The 17,799-nt window shown below is 34.2% G+C and overlaps 1 protein-coding gene across 3 annotated transcripts; it reads right to left on the bottom strand.

Annotated features, from left to right (window-relative positions):
- Positions 1 to 314: 314 nt before the first annotated feature.
- Positions 315 to 12,065, bottom strand: LOC127877862 (NEDD4 family-interacting protein 1-like). 3 transcript variants are annotated; one of them, XM_052424155.1, is made up of 6 exons: positions 11,901 to 12,065; positions 10,509 to 10,605; positions 9,561 to 9,752; positions 9,121 to 9,245; positions 5,551 to 5,617; positions 315 to 1,683 (listed from the first exon to the last, which is right to left on the bottom strand). In XM_052424155.1, exons 1-6 carry the CDS (start codon positions 11,928 to 11,930, stop codon positions 1,586 to 1,588), a joined length of 609 nt encoding a protein of 202 aa, XP_052280115.1. In that variant the 5' UTR covers positions 11,931 to 12,065; the 3' UTR covers positions 315 to 1,585. The 3 variants fall into 3 exon arrangements, with proteins under 3 accessions (XP_052280115.1, XP_052280116.1, XP_052280117.1); XM_052424156.1 differs by lacking the exons at positions 315 to 1,683; positions 5,551 to 5,617 and adding an exon at positions 7,950 to 8,009; XM_052424157.1 differs by lacking the exons at positions 315 to 1,683; positions 5,551 to 5,617 and adding an exon at positions 8,082 to 8,141.
- Between the last annotated feature and the right edge of the window lie 5,734 nt (positions 12,066 to 17,799).

Below are 17,799 nucleotides of genomic sequence, written 5' to 3'. Positions count from 1 at the left end.
CAATATGGACCCCTACCCGTGAAACTCCACCATTGTTAGTAAATTTTTTATTTATTTTTATATATTTGTTTCCATAGCAACCAGAATTCTTGCCGTAGGAACAAAACAAATTAACATGCATAATCTCCATATTGCCATCTGTCCATGTTTCAAGTTTTATGAAAAAATATGAAGAACTTGTTAAGTTATCGCAGCATCCAGAAAAGTGTGACAGACAGACAGACAGGCAGACTGACGCACAGAGCGCAAACCATAAGTCCCCTCCGGTTTCAATGGTAGGGGACAATAAAGCTCATACATATGATGAACACAAAAGCAGTTCATTTTTATTGATTAGATCACAAGATACAAAATTAACATTTTACCAAAATGTGAACGACTAGGATTATATAGAAAACACAAAGGTCAATAAATAACGTTTGACACAAAATCTCCAAAATAATCCATAAAAAGTCCATGAATTATCCAACAATATGTTATTTATACATGTACTTCGGAAAAAATAATTTTGACCCATCATATTCTTTCTAGAGAAAAAAACTCATAAAAAATTATTTATGGGCATTATATATCACATAAACGTATAAATTGTATTTGTTTTCAACAAAAATTGAACATTTAAGATTTTAAAATCAACATCAATACAAAAAACTGATTGAAAGGCATATAGAAAAAATTGATTAAATAACAATTAAAACATTAATTTAACAGTATAGATGACCGCTTAATTTTTTTATCATAGGTAACAATAGGTACATAGGTAACAAATATACAATACATACACAGAGGGAACATTGAAGAAAACTATCTTGGTTTCGTAAGACTCTGATTATTCTAAATATACACTATATACTCGATACAATGTACAGAAAAACAAGTTTCCAAATAATGTGTGCGTCATCTTTCTCCTATAATGGCGTACTAATAATAAAGATTTTTAATCAATTCTTAACATATAACTGGCCCTAGTTCTTTGTATTTATTTTGAAATCTGTATATTTTGGTCAAAATTATAAATAATTACAACATTCAACATCAAATATCCAATTAAAGGTAAAAACAATAATATTGAATATTTAAAAACAATTACCAGCATGACCTTCCCGTAGAAACTTTGTTCAACTTCAATGCAATATTCCAGAAAAGAATACGGAAAAAATAAAATTACAAATGCAAAATTAATTTTCATTGACTTTGTGCGTTGACTGATCAAGGAATTTACAAAAATTTTGCACCAACACATCAAATGACTGATGCAAATTCCTATTTTCTCCATAATCAGAAAACCACATAAAAATCATTTTAGAAATCCACAAAATTTCATTTAACTATTATAAATGATGTTAGAGTATTACTGGTGAAGAAGGCTGAAATGTTAGTCGCTGAATAAGACAAAATCCAACACAAAATCTATCAAATTAGTATGTTGTTTTTTTGCTTCACTTCATTAGATAACCAAAATGCAGTAAAGTGCATTAGGATTAAATGATATAAAAAACGTGCGTTACAAAAATTAAAGGAAAGTTTGCTAAAATTTGTTTGCTGGCTCCATTTCGGGTGAGTTGAACACTGCGGTGTTGTGGACCTAGAAGAGGCGGTAACTGCGTACTTGGATTCGGACCCTGTTCCATTCAAACTTGAACCTCGCGTACTCCACTGCGCCACGAATGAATATCATGAACCCTGCAGAACAGGATAAAGTACTGCATTATTTCAGTCAAGGCTTAAAACAATATAATGTGCATATGTACATGTTGAAAACAGAAGCAAATCATTAACAAAATCACATTCAGCACACCATTGCATAGTGGTTATTTTGTCCCCCTAGCCACCAGGAGTTAATGAGTTTGGTCCCCACTGTGGGAGCATTGTTATAATGTTATAATCTCTCTGAAAAAAAGTTCTACTCAGAAAACAGACTTGACAGCCTTTCATTTAGATAAGCTTAATAGGTTTAAACTTAAAGTACATGAAGCATATATCTCAGATCAATATCCGAGATAATTGTTATTTCAACTTTTAGCCTCAAATTAGTATCTGCTGTGATTGAAAACAATCATGCAAACCATAACCAATCTTTTCTTTAAAATAACTGAAACATGTATTTGAAAGAATAAACAAAATTGACCAAAATTGAACCTTGTTCTGGACTAACTGGACTCAATGCATGTGAGTAACGTGTTGTCACACATATGCATATGTGAGTAACGTGTTGTCACACATTAGCATATGTGAGTAACGTGTTGTCACACATTAGCATATGTGAGTAACGTGTTGTCACACATTAGCATATGTGAGTAACGTGTTGTCACACATTAGCATATGTGAGTAACGTGTTGTCACACATTAGCATATGTGAGTAACGTGTTGTCACACATATGCATATGTGAGTAACGTGTCGTCACACATTAGCATATGTGAGTAACGTGTTGTCACACATTAGCATATGTGAGTAACGTGTTGTCATACATTAGCATATGTGAGTAACGTGTTGTAACACATTAGCATATGTGAGTAACGTGTTGTAACACATTAGCATGTGAGTAACGTGTTGTCACACATAAGCATGTGAGTAACGTGTTGTCACACATTAGCATATGTGAGTAACGTGTTGTAACACATTAGCATGTGAGTATCGTGTTGTCACACATTAGCATGTGAGTAACGTGTTGTCACACATTAGCATATGTGAGTAACGTGTTGTAACACATTAGCATGTGAGTAACGTGTTGTCACACATTAGCATGTGAGTAACGTGTTGTAACACATTAGCATGTGAGTAACGTGTTGTCACACATTAGCATATGTGAGTAACGTGTTGTCACACATTAGCATATGTGAGTAACGTGTTGTCACACATTAGCATATGTGAGTAACGTGTTGTCACACATTAGCATATGTGAGTAACGTGTTGTCACACATTAGCATATGTGAGTAACGTGTTGTAACACATGAGCATCATGTGAGTAACGTGTTGTCACACATTAGCATGTGAGTAACGTTTTGTCACACATTAGCATGTGCAGTCAACAGAGGCTTATCAGGGACTATTCCTTCCACCTTAACTGGATTATTACTTTAAAAGAGACTTCAGTTAAAAACAAGAGGGCCTGAAAGGCCCAAAGTCGCTCACCTGAGATAAAAAAGAAATGACCTGTTCTTTGCAGCCCAAGATATCAATGGAACAAATGTTCTAACCAAGTATCATGAAGAATGAACAAACAATTGCCCCTTGGCGGCCATGTTTTTTAACAGACCTGAACCATTTTTTAACTCTTCCAAGATATGTCAAAATTTCATGAAGATTGGGAAAAAAATGTGTCTTCTATACTGTTCACATGTTGTCACTATAAACATATAAAGAAAACTGCCCAACTCCCTGGCGGCCATGTTTTTTCACTGATCACGACCATTTTCAAACTCGCCCGAGACATCCACATAACTTATGTTTTGACAAAATTTCATGATGATTAGGCAAAACATGTGACTTCTAGAGTGTTCACAAGCTTTTTTACTATATAAATCTAAGGAAAAAGACCCCCCCCCCCCTTGGCGGCCATGTTTTTTTACCAATCCAAACCATTATCGAACTCAACTGTCCTATCCAGGTGTGGTAGTGCGGTCTCCTTTGCTTACGCAAATAAACCGGTCACAGGACCGTTACAAGTAATGTAACTTTGTAAGCACTTATGTAATGCGGAAATATTTATTTGACAAACTCTTATTTCCGGTCAGGATGAATATACTGACTGGTTGTAATTCAATTAACTAAAGGCGTTCAGTCAGGGACGCCTAAATACACTCAAAGAATTCATTTATAAGTGAAAACCAAGGCAGCTTTAACAAAAATAACTAATTTTTATTCCAAGAACTCGGAAAATGAAGAACAATGACAGAAAATTGAGAACAGGTACAAAACCAAGTCTAAAGAATCTAAGTATCGTTACAAAAATGAACAACATACAGCAAATACCTTAATGAATGTAAAAAGAAGTTCAAAATCTGTCAAAAAACCCTGATATAAATATAAGTTACTTTTAGTCTAGAAAGTGCTTCAAAAATCAAGTTTACAAAATAGGTCTAATTTAATCTAAAGAACAATATTTATGGAGATTAGGAAACTTCAGTGAATCAAATGTAACAATTAGAAAAATTTACTAGTTATTGAACTAGAATAGAGTTTTTCTAATTTAGAAAATGCCAAATAAAAATAATCTAAATAATAAGAATAATTTAGAAAATAATGCCAAAATGTCTTGATGCTGGTGTTAAAAATAATTTAGAGTTTAATTATTTCAAAATTCCAACCTTTTTCAAGAGCTGTTAACTTTTCAAGAAAGCATCAAGAGGTGTTTAAATCAGCCCAAACAGCTTATTTTATACAGTTCAGAAGAGATCAATGGCAGAGTAGTCAATTTTCGCTCAGAACAGTGCATTTATCAATGATCAATATCTTCCCAAATTCCAGAGCAGGACTAACAAGGGACAAAATTGTCACAAAACCAGGTTTTCATTGTGAAAAAAAAATCTGATAAAGGGAGAAAACTCAAACTGAACTTTTGAAATTAACAAACAAAATTAACCCCCTTTGTAAGTTTGTTTTAAAAAAAAATCTATTTTTAGTCGTGGCGACCTTGACATTGGAGATATTGACGTGATTCTTTCGTGCGACACACCGTCCCATGATGGTGAACAAATGTGCCAAATGATTTTAAAATCTCACAATGAATGACATAGTTATGGCCAGGACAAGCTCATTTATGGCCATTTTTGACCTTTGAACTCAAAGTGTGACCTTGACCTTGGAGATATCGACGTAATTATTTCGCGCGACACACCGTCCAATGATGGTGAACAAATGTGCCAAATGATTTTAAAATCTGACAATGAACAACATAGTTATGGCCCGGACAAGCCCGCCCGCCCGCCAGCCAGCCAGCCCGCCCGCATTCGCCAATCTAATAACCAGTTTTTTCCTTCGGAAAACCTGGTTAAAAATAGATTACTGTACCAGGTTAAACAAGGGAGATAAATACTGCATAAATACTGCAAAATCATGTACATGTTGTCTTTCTCTCAGTTATCTCTTAGTTGAAAGGCTTATTATAAGTGTTAATGACTAAAACAGTTATGTTAACTATGAAAATTCTGTGTTATGAAAAATTACATAACACAGTTAATGTCACATAATATTGACATAATAAAACCAAACTTTACTACCGGTACACAGGAAACCAATGTTCTGACCAAATTTCATGAAGATTGAGCAAACTAGAAAGTTAACAAGATTTTACTAAAGCCATAGAAAGCCATATAAGGAAAAAATGCAAGCCCCTTGGCAGCCATGTTTTTCAAGCCAAGGTTACCATTTTTGAACTCATCCAAGATATCATTTAGACAAATCATCTAAGCAAGTTTCATGAAGATCGAACAATAAATGTGGCCTCTAGAGTGTTAACAAGGTTTTACTATAGCCATATAAGGAAAAATGCCCCGCCCCCTGGCTGCCATGTTTTTCAACCAACGACAAATTGCTATAAAGTCTCATACCACAGAATATGAGGAGCCACCAAACCCAGGATTCCTGGTCAGCATACCCAGCCGCCCACTGATTGTGCTGAAACAAGCACAGAAACAATAAACAAAAAACAAACAACTGATACCTGGCTTCTCACTGAATGTGCTGAAACAAACAGGAAAACAATCAACAAAATACATACAACTGGTACCTGGCTTCTTACTGAATGTGCTGAAACAAGCAGGAAAACAATAGACCCTTTTTACAATAGGCCTAAATTGATAAGAGCGCAAAGTCACGTGACTCGCAGAACTCCAGAACGAGGCTGAACGTGTAACCATTTACAATAGTCACACGCAACGCCGCATCTGATTTCAACCTTTCACTCTTTGGAACATTCGGCGATGCAACGATTTAGAAAACACAATATCACATTGTCAGAATAAGTAATAAATGTGTACTTTACAGTTTCAGTGTCAATATGTTAAAATAATCTTGATAAAAGTACTTGTTTTTCTTCATTTTTTGCAGACATTTGACACTCTTTGTTAGAGCTTTTTTATGATAATATCGCACATTTGAATAAAAATCTATCTTGTTTATTGATACATCTGTGGTTTAATAGCCCCTGTGTTTAGCACAAACCCATTATCTCATTATGATCAGATACTGTGCCGACAAATATTTAATAACAGCATGGTGTCATAAACCACCGTGGTAGATGCCTGGTCATTGAACATCATTTATGTTACACAATGTCTGTCGTGGTAGTAGTATTACGTAGTCATTTCTTAGACTAATGTAACGCCAAAATACTCTAACTAAATACTGTATAGATATTAGCCAGTTTTATCATAATAATACAATGAATGCTGGTCATTCGTCCTAGCCTATTTTTACACAGGCGGACATTGGTTCCTATGTTTTTGACAACCTGAACATTCGTGCCTTCGTTATTTTGACAATGCGGATTATGGTTCCTACATAATTTCTACTGCCAGGACATTCGTTCCTTCGTTATTTTGACAGCCCGGAGATTCGTTCCTGAATAATTTCTATCCCGGTCATTATTATCACATTTTTTTCAAAATAATTAATATGACACTCTTGGCATTTTATCCGGTATTTTAATGTGTCGTTATTTAAATAGTTAGTTATGTTTTTTTCTCAATTTTGTGTAATACTTTATACTGTTGTAAGACTTTATCGTGATATTTGAATATATCGACTAACACTGAGATCTGTAATTTGCAAAACATTGCAGAAATCTGAGCGTGAAAACTATGTAAGAGCTAATATCCGGAGTGAATGTCCAGGTAGTTAAAACAACGTATGAACGAATGTCCACCTTGTCAAAATTATCGTAGGAACGATTGTCCTTGTGAACGAATGTTGGGATACATAATTAAGTGCTCAATACCTATGCATTTGAAATATTTATAAAATTTTATGCTAAACACGAACCCTATTTAGTGGGTACCGGCAAAATAAAATTCCGTCATTATGAAGTCTTATAAAGAGTGTTCGTTTGAGTATAGAAGAACAAAATTAAATCAAGTATTTTTGTTTACCACAACGGGGTTTAATAATGTTTCCGAAAAATACAGACAAAGGAGATTTATGACATAAAGTGACATATAGTTATCACTCATAATCACGTTTAATGAGAAATAAAGATGCATGCATAGACAGTTCAATTTGCTCCACGTTCGTTTTTTTTTACCTGTATCAAAGAATTCTTTAATATTGTCTTTCAATCACTGTAAAAGAAAATTAATTCAAGTTAAAAGAAAAATAATATAACATTTAAATAGTGTCATGTGCTTTGCATTTTATATTGCTTTTTCTTATAATTGAATCAACACACATCTTACACGTTAAATCGTTCATGAAAAATAGTACAGAATTGAAAATTTAATTTATGTAATAACGTTTTGTATTATATGACTTATGTATATATTTGTTTTGTGCAAATATCAATGTTTATTCTTCAGATCACATTTGCTCTGATGATCATGGGTATCTTGAATTTTAATAAAGATGAAATAAAATGTACATGCCCTTATACACTAGTGGTACTAAATACTGTGGCTTTAAAATAATTATGATCGACTTAGTTGTAATAATGTTTATTTTATAACCCCTCATGGCCTCATCAATTTATGGACTAAACAACACATGCATGTATGTATATGTTTGCTGTTATTGTAACAAGTGTCAGTGCTCATGAAAATCCCAAATATAATTAATAAAAATCAACTGGTTTATAATCATCAATATCATCCGCCATAGATGTGTACACGTTCAGCCTCGTTCTGAAATTCGATGCGTCGCGTGATATCTAAAAATAGCAACAGCGGTAGTATTGTGAAACTGGTCTATTAACAAAAAAATACAACAGGTACCTGGCTGCCAACTGATTGTACTGGAACAAGCAGGGAAACAATCAACAAAATACATACAACTGGTAACCAGCCACCCACTGATTGTGCTGAAACAGAAAGAGAAACAATCAATAAAATTCGTAAAACTGGTACCCGGCCACTCGCTGATTGTGCTGAAACAAGAAGGGAAACAATCAACAATATACATACAACTGGTACCTACCCGCACACTGATTGTGCTGAAACAAGCAGAGAAACAATCAACAAAATACAAACAACTGGTACCGTCGCAAACTAATAATGCCTTAACAGGCAGGAAACCAGTAAGCAAAATACAGACAACAGGTACCCAACTGCAAACTGATTTTGCTGAAACAGGCAAGAAACCAGTCAACAAAATACACACAACTGGTACCCAGCAGCCAACTGGTTGTACTAAAACAGGCAGGAAACACGTTGGCTAAATACAGACAACAAGTCAGCCATATTCAGACAAACATACAACTGGTTGTAATGTAAAAAATTATTACAAATTAATTTGCGGAAACAACTAAAGCTAAAATTGCAGATTATCATATAGAATATAGTTTGCAATATTTTCTTTAATTTTAACAACACAATATCAAATATTAAAGATCTTCAACTATGGCTAAATGACAATGTTAGGCAGTGTTTGCCATGCTTTCCATTTTCATGGGAAAATATTTCCAACTATGAAGTTCCTTTCCAAAATAAACACAATAGGGTTTACACATTTTTAATTCACTATTAACAGTACCTTAAGTTAATACTGTGCAAACAACTATCTATGTAATCTTATGAGGTGGCAAATATAATGTGAAGTAAAGTACATACATGTATAGCAGTTCCATAACAGACTGACCCATTCAAAGTCTTTCATTGGCATGTAAATCAATAAATCAAGATATGCTTGAGTGATTGGAAATTAGCTTGAGACCACTTCATTGATGTTAAAGACAATATTGTTGACCTGGACCTAGTATAATCATTCTTAATTTTTGAGCTTGACTCAGATAAGGTTTGAATGTCCACTCAGCAGAGTATCGAGAAAGTCGGTCAGCCAAATAACAATCTCAGATCTCAGGAATAAGAATATGAACATATTCCTCTTAAAACTCAGGGTTGAACAAAGTTTAAAGTTGAATCTGAATATTAATTAAATATGTTTGTGATAATGGGTCCTTGACCCCTGCTCACCTTAATGATTGCAACCCACTTTACAATACCCAGGCCTAGCCCAGAGAGTGCGCCACATCGGCCGGCTATCGTCTGCACAAGACACACAGAGAACAGGAACCCTATCCAGTTGAACAGGAATGACACTGAAAATGATGCAAACTAAAATCAGTCATAAAGAGATAGCAGTTTTACTGTGACACATATTGTACAAAGGAGCTCAGACCTATACACAAACTCACAAATATATTGAGGAATAATAGCATGAATTTGTTTGAATTAAAAAAGTGATACAAATGAAAAAATCTTCAAAATTAAAATTTAAACACAAGAAACTGGTTTTACTGCGTCTTCCTCTATCAAGTGTATGGAAATATTAAGACTATTTAATAGTCCACATACAAATAAAACTGGTTTACCCATTTATCATAGGGACCTATAAATGCGTCCAACCCACTTACAGATGAAGGTACAGAGGAACATTCCATCAGTGCCTACAGCCACCTCGGACAGGTTACTGGCCTCTAGGTCACGCTGCCTCACACCCTCTCCGTCCCGCAAGGCCTCTGCAGCCTTGGAGCGTTCAGCCTCCTCATAACTTGGCAGAGTAGTCGCCTCCTGGTAGCTGGGCAGTTTGGTGCTAGGAATCTCATCTGCAGTGTAACATAATTATTTTGGATGGCTATGGACATCAAACCTATTATTCAAATTTTCGGTTATTAAAGTATTTAAATGTATTAAATTGTCTCTTAATCAATATATGTGAACTGTGAATGCAATCTGAAAGTTAATAATAATTCATTATGAACAAAGCTGCTACAAACATGTTATGTAAACGTGCAACAATTTTTAACAAATATCTTTTAACACTTATTTACAAGATAAATAATAAATGGGCCTTGTAAAGCAAAACATTTACATAAAAAAGACCATCTTTATCATAGAAAAGACATCATTAGTTATTTCAGGGACTATAGGTCCCTGGTTATTTGAATATTCATTGATTGCCATCCCTATTTGTTATAATCACATGTGATTTTTATTGCACTTGCACGAAATATTAGATACGATTCTGTTTAAGTTAGCAAAATTGTTATTCAGCCTCTATGCAACACACACAACTCTCAACCCTAAAACATACAGAGGGCTGTACTTCTGATTATAACTTTAACTACAATTATCAAATTATTTGCATAAAACTAATGGACATTTTACAAAAATACAAGTTAATACTTTGTTGCTCCTATGTTAAATAATCATTAGATATAAGGGTAGTATTCTACACTTATTTCCAATAACAAATTCTGATCAAGTAATGCGCATTTTAATGAGAAAACAACAAACAAAACAAGACGAACAATATGATAAAACAAATATTTAAAGGACAGCATGAATTTTACTTGACTAACCGCTATGAGGTGGGGCCAGATGCTGGTCCCCAGCAAGGGGCACTACCATGGCAAGAACAACTGGCTCAGCTGGTACCCGCTCATCTTCCCCAGAGAGCTGCATAACAAAAGAAACTTGATTGACCACAACACAAACAACAAAATAAAGATCTGTCTGCAAGCTGTATAGTGGTAAGTATTTAATTAAATTGACCCAAACTGTTGGTTTTATATAATATAGAAGGGCTTTGAACATTTTGTTAGTCTGAAGTAAAAATATACAAATTTTGGGAGTCTTGATCACCTCAAAGATGCTTGATATTTGTCATAGGAAGATTTTCTTTCATAACATATATTGACAAGCTGAAGATTTTAGCATTAATAGTTTATGAAACAATTTAAATAAGCATGTATAAATACAGGTTGAGGCACCCAGTTTTTTTTGTCCTTCTTTGAGACGCGCTGAATGTCAGCCCTTTCCCCTAGACATATTTGTCCCTCTTACAGAGACTTTCCCCAAAACAATGGTATCTATAAAAAAAATTAATTATATATATTTGTTAACCTGATCCAGTGTAGAAAATAGAAAAATATTGAATTATCAAATTACCTGTTTCCTTGAATTCATTTTAAAAACAGTAACACATGTTGAATTGATTATTTAATACTGTCCTCTTTTCCCCCAAAATCCGATGTTTTGCGTGATTTTTGTCTCTTCAAAAAAGGCCAGGCCCTTTCCCCAAAATCAGATGAAACCCTCTTTGTTTCCATGAACAATTTGAAGCGCATATGGTAGCGGGCAAATCAACATTGAGTTCGCTATCGGGTAATATTGGGTCATTCATGCGCAGATAATGGAATACACAGTTGATATTGTCCACTGCATACAATATAATGACCGATGGAAAAAGTTGTATAAAAATTAGTAAAGGAAAAGAAGCTCTTTGTAGACTAAAAAAAAAACATCCCTACCTACCGACCCACCCAAATTTACCTGGGTCGGGTTATGCCAAACAATTTTTTTAAGAATTGCCTGACATAAATATGTTACCACTCTGGTTGACTTTCGATATGGGGTTTGCTTCAGCGTACAGGTCTGTCAATACTATATAAACTGTACGCTGAAGTTGCTTTAGCTACTTCAACTAATGTATTCAGATTTTGTAAAATCTTCATTGACAATAGATTTAAACCTTAACTTCAAATTTCAAATATTCCTCCTATGTTAAATTTATATAAAGTTAGGTCCTGTTGTATGTAGCATACTGTAAAAAGTCACAAAACGAATTATCATTTACTGACATCCATGTCAGCTGATCTGTCATATGTCAACATTTGTGTACCTTCCGTTTTATGCAAATGTGTCATATTTAAGCGTATAAGAAGCGAATTTATAAGTGAATAGCTACTTACTACTTCATAACGTATATTGCGTCTATCCATCGCAAATCGATGGGTAACACTATTTAGTGTTTTGTTTTAGTTTTTTAACTGACAGACTGAAACAAAATGGATACCAACAATAATCAATAAATACAACACCCTACTATACCGTAACTAGGAACAACGAAATATACAAAAAACGCAAATATTAAGAATGTGAATATAATTATACAAAACATTGTATACATAGATATATGAAATTCTTTGTAATCCGCAGAAGAAAGGAAAATCCTGATTACGATTTTTATTCAGATGTATTTAAAAGGCGCCCAGACCAACTGGATACAATATCGTACGGTTTCTGGGAGAAATGCTAACCTGTTATAATTATATTACCTCTGTGTCTTCTCCACCACGTACTATATATGTACCGGTGTAGCGTAAAATCTAGAGGACCCGTAAAATATAGCTCGTCACGTCGATTGTAACGTTTCCAACGCCAAATGTTAATAAGAACCATCTTTAAAATTTATACATTTTTCACACGCTTTTTGTTAGGAAGGATCTTGGATGCAGTTTTATGAACACGGAAATAATCTTAGGATCAGTTAATTTTAAATGTTTAAAACGTCCGTTATGTAGGGAAAATAGGAGTCTTTTTCATTGGCACCCAACACCTTCTAGCCTCTCAGCATGCAAGCTCTCACTTTTAAGTGAAGTGCAATCAATTATAATGTAAACTTGTTTTTCTTAAGTGTGTTAATACCAAAGCTTATTTTTTATATCACTCATTGTTTTCACACAATCACCAAGATCGTGCACTGGAGCAGAAAGTGCGACGTCGTATCCACTTCATAGTTGCCTTTATAACCATAAATTGACCAACTTAAAAAAATGAATACAGAGTTGGTTTGATTGTCAGCTATCTATCGATATATATATGTGCCTGCTTTGTTAGAAAACACACACTATATAATATGTGGCGGTTTTAACTCTCTATTTCCAGATTGGTTTGTCCACAGGGGTTTCAAATATTTCTTCTTGATCACCCAAGTCATCTGTTTTGTTTTAAATTGTGAACTTCGATAAACCAACTTATACATTTTCATAATTTACACTAACTTTGCGTAGGGCTATACGCCTTTCAAAAGCATCGTCTTTCTGTAGATACACTGAGCTAAATGTAACACCAGCGCTTTTATGTATCATAGCTTCCATTGGTAGGTGTCCACTCAACAAATAGACGGCTGCGTCAGGGTTATTTATGTGTAGCATAAACAACTGTTTGATTAACCGTTTCTGCGCCAGCTCTAACTTATCTAGGAGACTTCGACTTTGCAACACAATAATATGGGACTGACAAACATTTTGATAGCATCTAGATCTGATCGTGCGTCTAGTACTCCCACACCATTGAGTCCATTTCACATGAAACTGTTCGCAGTTTTTCTGGTCTTTTGAATGTTTATGTTGACAGATACCAAACGGATCAGAAATTCTATATCTCACGGACGGACGGACGATGCGATTACTTTATCCTCTCCTTCGGGGGCATACACCTGGAACAAGTAACATTAAATAATTGATTCGAATATTGTTACAGGCATGTGCCCGCGATACTTAATGATGTTTTTATGGTCAAGGTTAACGGTATATGGAATATAAATACAAATACATAGCCACAATAAAACAGTGTGCATAATAACAAATTACCGGTAAATGGATGAAGGTGATTAAGAGAAAAAGTATGTGTTCATGTGATATCATGCATGTTTTCAGACAGACAACAACTTCTGAGCAAGCTAATTTATTGGAAAATCTGCAAAAGGCATATTCCAAGAAACGAAACACACTAAGAGATATAATTATAAAACATCAAGAAAATTCTAAACTTTGTCGAAAGAGGCCTTTCACTTATTGCCAGTGATATTTTCTCTTTTCATTTTGAAAAAGGGCCCTTATGATAATTACATCATAAATTATAGGCATCCAGAGCGTCAGTACGGTTTCCTACGATTTGACATAGTAAAATTTTTCAAAACGTAGATTCAAACTTGTCTAAGCCGTTGTAAACGTAAAGGTTTTGACCAAGTGTCATCAATATTAAGTCATAACTTTGGCATATTGTGTGTTAAACAATAGTTTTCTTAAAGCGAGATTATACGATTTTTTATATGTGTTAAATTGAAATATATTTATAAAATATATTACAATTATACAGAATAGGCAAGAAAAATTATACATTGAAGACGATTTTCATAAAATGCAGCAAAGACAAATTAGCGCCTCGAGCCGATTGTGACGAAGATATTTCGTACATATTTTCCTACAATAACCAAAGCATTCGTCTTTTTAGTTAGTGCTCGTGTGTCCTAAGAATAGATATTGTTGCAGGAATTTAAAATGAACCGTTAAACTAAATTTAGATTCACATCGTACATGCATGATTTATGGCGAATTCGACTGTAAAGCCTTTTTCGATTTCAGAATTAACTATCTGGCTTATTTCGCATTTTCGACTCATGTTAATATTAAAATAAATGTTTTATTTTTTTTTACACATTTTATATAAATTAATAAATATTTGACAAAATCGTATACTCTCGCTTTAAATATGATCCGGAGCCCAGTTGAAACCTTCAACACGACTTGGATTCGAACTAATCAAGATAAACGTTCTGACCATGTTTCATAAATATTGAATCACAAATAGCGGCTTCTATAGAGTTAACAGGGTTTTTCTAATTTAAGATTTGACCTGGGGATCTTTTTGTTTTGACTCCGCTTGACGCACATTTAAAGTGATATTATGGGCATCTAACAGTTTATAGGTGTCTATCGCAACCGTTGTTTATTTTTTGTATTTTCACTTCATATACACTTATATTTGTTAATGCAGCATCAACATACTAAAAAATATCCCGGAAAGAGAAAAAATAATGCATTTGAATATCAACCGTACTTTCGTTTGACAATTGATTACGCATGTACAATGTGAACCTAAATTTAGTTTTAGTGCAGATTCGTTTATACGACACAAAGACACCATTTTGTTTTACGGATCATTTCGGCTTACAGGACTGGGTGGTTCACGTAAAATATATAATATAATATATATTTTTATACACAACTGGTTGCAAGATGAGTTGCAGATAATTGGTCAGTAACCACATTTTAACTTACTCTTTTGACCTGTTAATTCTTTTCAGCTCAATTCAACAGTGAAAAATGCCCATACTATCACTTTAAACTTGTCATAGCTATTGTAAAGATAAACATGCTTACCAAGTTTAATCAAGATGAAATCATAAATGTGGCTTCCAGAATATGAGCGTTTTATAGGAATTGACTTAGCGACCTTGTTTCGGATCCCACAGAAAAAATACGAACATGTTATAGAATATGTTTAAATTTCTGACCAAGTTTCATCAAGATGAATAATCAATGTTCTTTCTAAAGTGGTAGAATACCTATGTTTTTCTAGGATTTGACATGCTGACTGACTTTTGCCCACTTGATCCAAATTCGAAGTTCCCCTGCACATTCTGACTAAGTTTCATTAAGACTGTATAGTGGTTATGAGCTAAAAAAAGAAGACGCACACCAAGCGACGCACGGCGACGGACGCACGGCGACGGACGCACGGCATAGTATAATCTCAATAGCTCAAATTCAGTTCTTCGTGCTGAGATAACCTATTACAACAGACACATGAACGTCTTTATAGCATGTGAACTATCTAAATAAGCATTCATATCCGACACTTTCCAAGAAAAACACCATGGTTCGTTTACGACATAAACAAAACTGGGACAGTTGTTGACCTTTCAAGAAGACATGTCTCACAACCGCATGTAATTAGTGCATGCATAACTTGATCGTTCTGCAAGGGATCAAGCCACTTAAAAATCATTGACAATGAGGGCTGTTTTAGATCAAGACTTAAAACTTACTTGTTCAATGTTTTTCACGGATAACCAATGTGCAGTGTTTGTGAAGCGCAATAGAATATTTTAATAATAATTTTTGCGCTATATAAGTGACATGTATTTGAATAGAGTTTGATATTATATGACTCGCATAACGCTAATGGTAGTAATGATATTGAAAAAAAACATGTCGTGTTCATGTATGTTTTTATCGGAGTCGAACACACCATTTGTACATTAACTGGTCCCCCGTTGAATATAACCGTTGACTTCGTTGACTATAATATACAGGGTGTAGCGAAAGATAAGGGGAGGTAACCAATCTACATTTGTACACAGTGCTTCTATGCAAATTATCTGTGTCTATGTTGAAATGTTTGGCTTCGCATGTTATATCGTTATCATCATCATCATCATCATCATCATCATCATCATCATCATCATCATCATCATCATCATCATCATCATCATCATCATCATCATCATAACCATCATCATCATCATTTAATTCGACAATATCCAAACGTCCCACACAATTGTAATGGCAGTTTGGCATTTATTTGCTTTAAGGTAGCGCACCTCTAATGATTTCCCGCGATTTCTTCGAAGGTTGAAGAGCCTACTATTAGGTGCCGTAGCCAAGTGGTTAAGCCGATAGACTAGAAATCTTTTGGGATATTCCCGCGCAGGTTCGAATCCTGCCGACGACGTATACATTTTTGCGACGCGTTTTATTTATTTTCTAACGTAATTTGATTTAATATGGCATATAAGCTATATTTATTGTTAAATATGTTGCAATTTTTATGCACATTCTTCAATTATTAAAATTAAAACAACGTTATGGCGAAATTGGGTGATTTACTGTTGAAAATACGAACCATGCATGTTGCATTTTTATTTTCATTTCAAAAAGTAAACGGTAAATCTGTCTAGTTCTTGGTATTTTTGCTGTATATAGTGTTTCTATAAAAACTAAGTTTAAAATATGACTTAAATGATACTATTTTGAATTTTATGACACTTTGTTTTAACCGACCCAATTTTTACTTGGCTGAAATCACTTACATTTCATGGCGCTCTTCCATAGATAAAAATTTGTAAAAAATAAATGTCTATAACAGAATACTTATTTCATCTTGTTTAAACTTTAAACACCTTTACAGCATCTGTACACACCAACTGCATGCCCATATTTGGAAATTTGAATGAATTACGGAACTTTTATATACCCCAGGGGTGAAAATAAACTGGACAAAAGCCGAGCGTGGGAGTGGTTTTGAAAAAATCGGTATATTTTTTTAAAAAGCATGGAAAGCCTACCTACAAATTTGCATGTAGTTCAGTGAAATGATGCTGATTACTAAAATAATTAATTAGATTATATTTGGATATGTGCCCATTAGAGGTGCGCTACCTTAAGTTATTTCGTTAGTTGTACGTTTTTGTTCATTTTGCAAGAAACTTCACATTTGAACGGCGCACTGGAGTATAATACAAAAAAATCCGTCGAACAGATTAATGATGACCGATAGTTTTAATGTTGTGGTTAAATACATGATTGAACTTTTTACACTTGATGAACACTCATATCTCTCACAATCGTGCTGTACATAATACATCATTCAATATACTTTTATTCGCCTTATTTGGGGTTGCTGCACATTTCCACGACACAGCTGATGAACATATGCCTTTTTATTATTTGACATTATATTATTTTTCTTCTACAAACGCATATAACGGACTTGTGGTCACTTTGGATTGATTTGGATGACCGGCGATCATTCTGGGAACCGAACTTTGTCTACATGGTTTTAGAGTTTTTCATAATTCGAATTGCACTGAAGGATATTGAAACAAGTTGACGCTAGTATTTACCTTTTAGTTGATACACTATCACTAACAAGAAACACATTGTTTCCCTCTTGGTCCATGATATGCATTCAAACAAAGTTTAAAACGCTTATTATTACAAGCTTTTTGTTACATCTTCGCCA

Source organism: Dreissena polymorpha, chromosome 4 (genome assembly GCF_020536995.1).
Source record: "Dreissena polymorpha isolate Duluth1 chromosome 4, UMN_Dpol_1.0, whole genome shotgun sequence".
In the NCBI taxonomy this organism is placed as follows: Eukaryota; Metazoa; Mollusca; class Bivalvia; order Myida; family Dreissenidae; genus Dreissena; species Dreissena polymorpha.
Note: the sequence above shows the minus strand (reverse complement) of the source record. Positions and strands in the feature narration are given on the sequence as shown.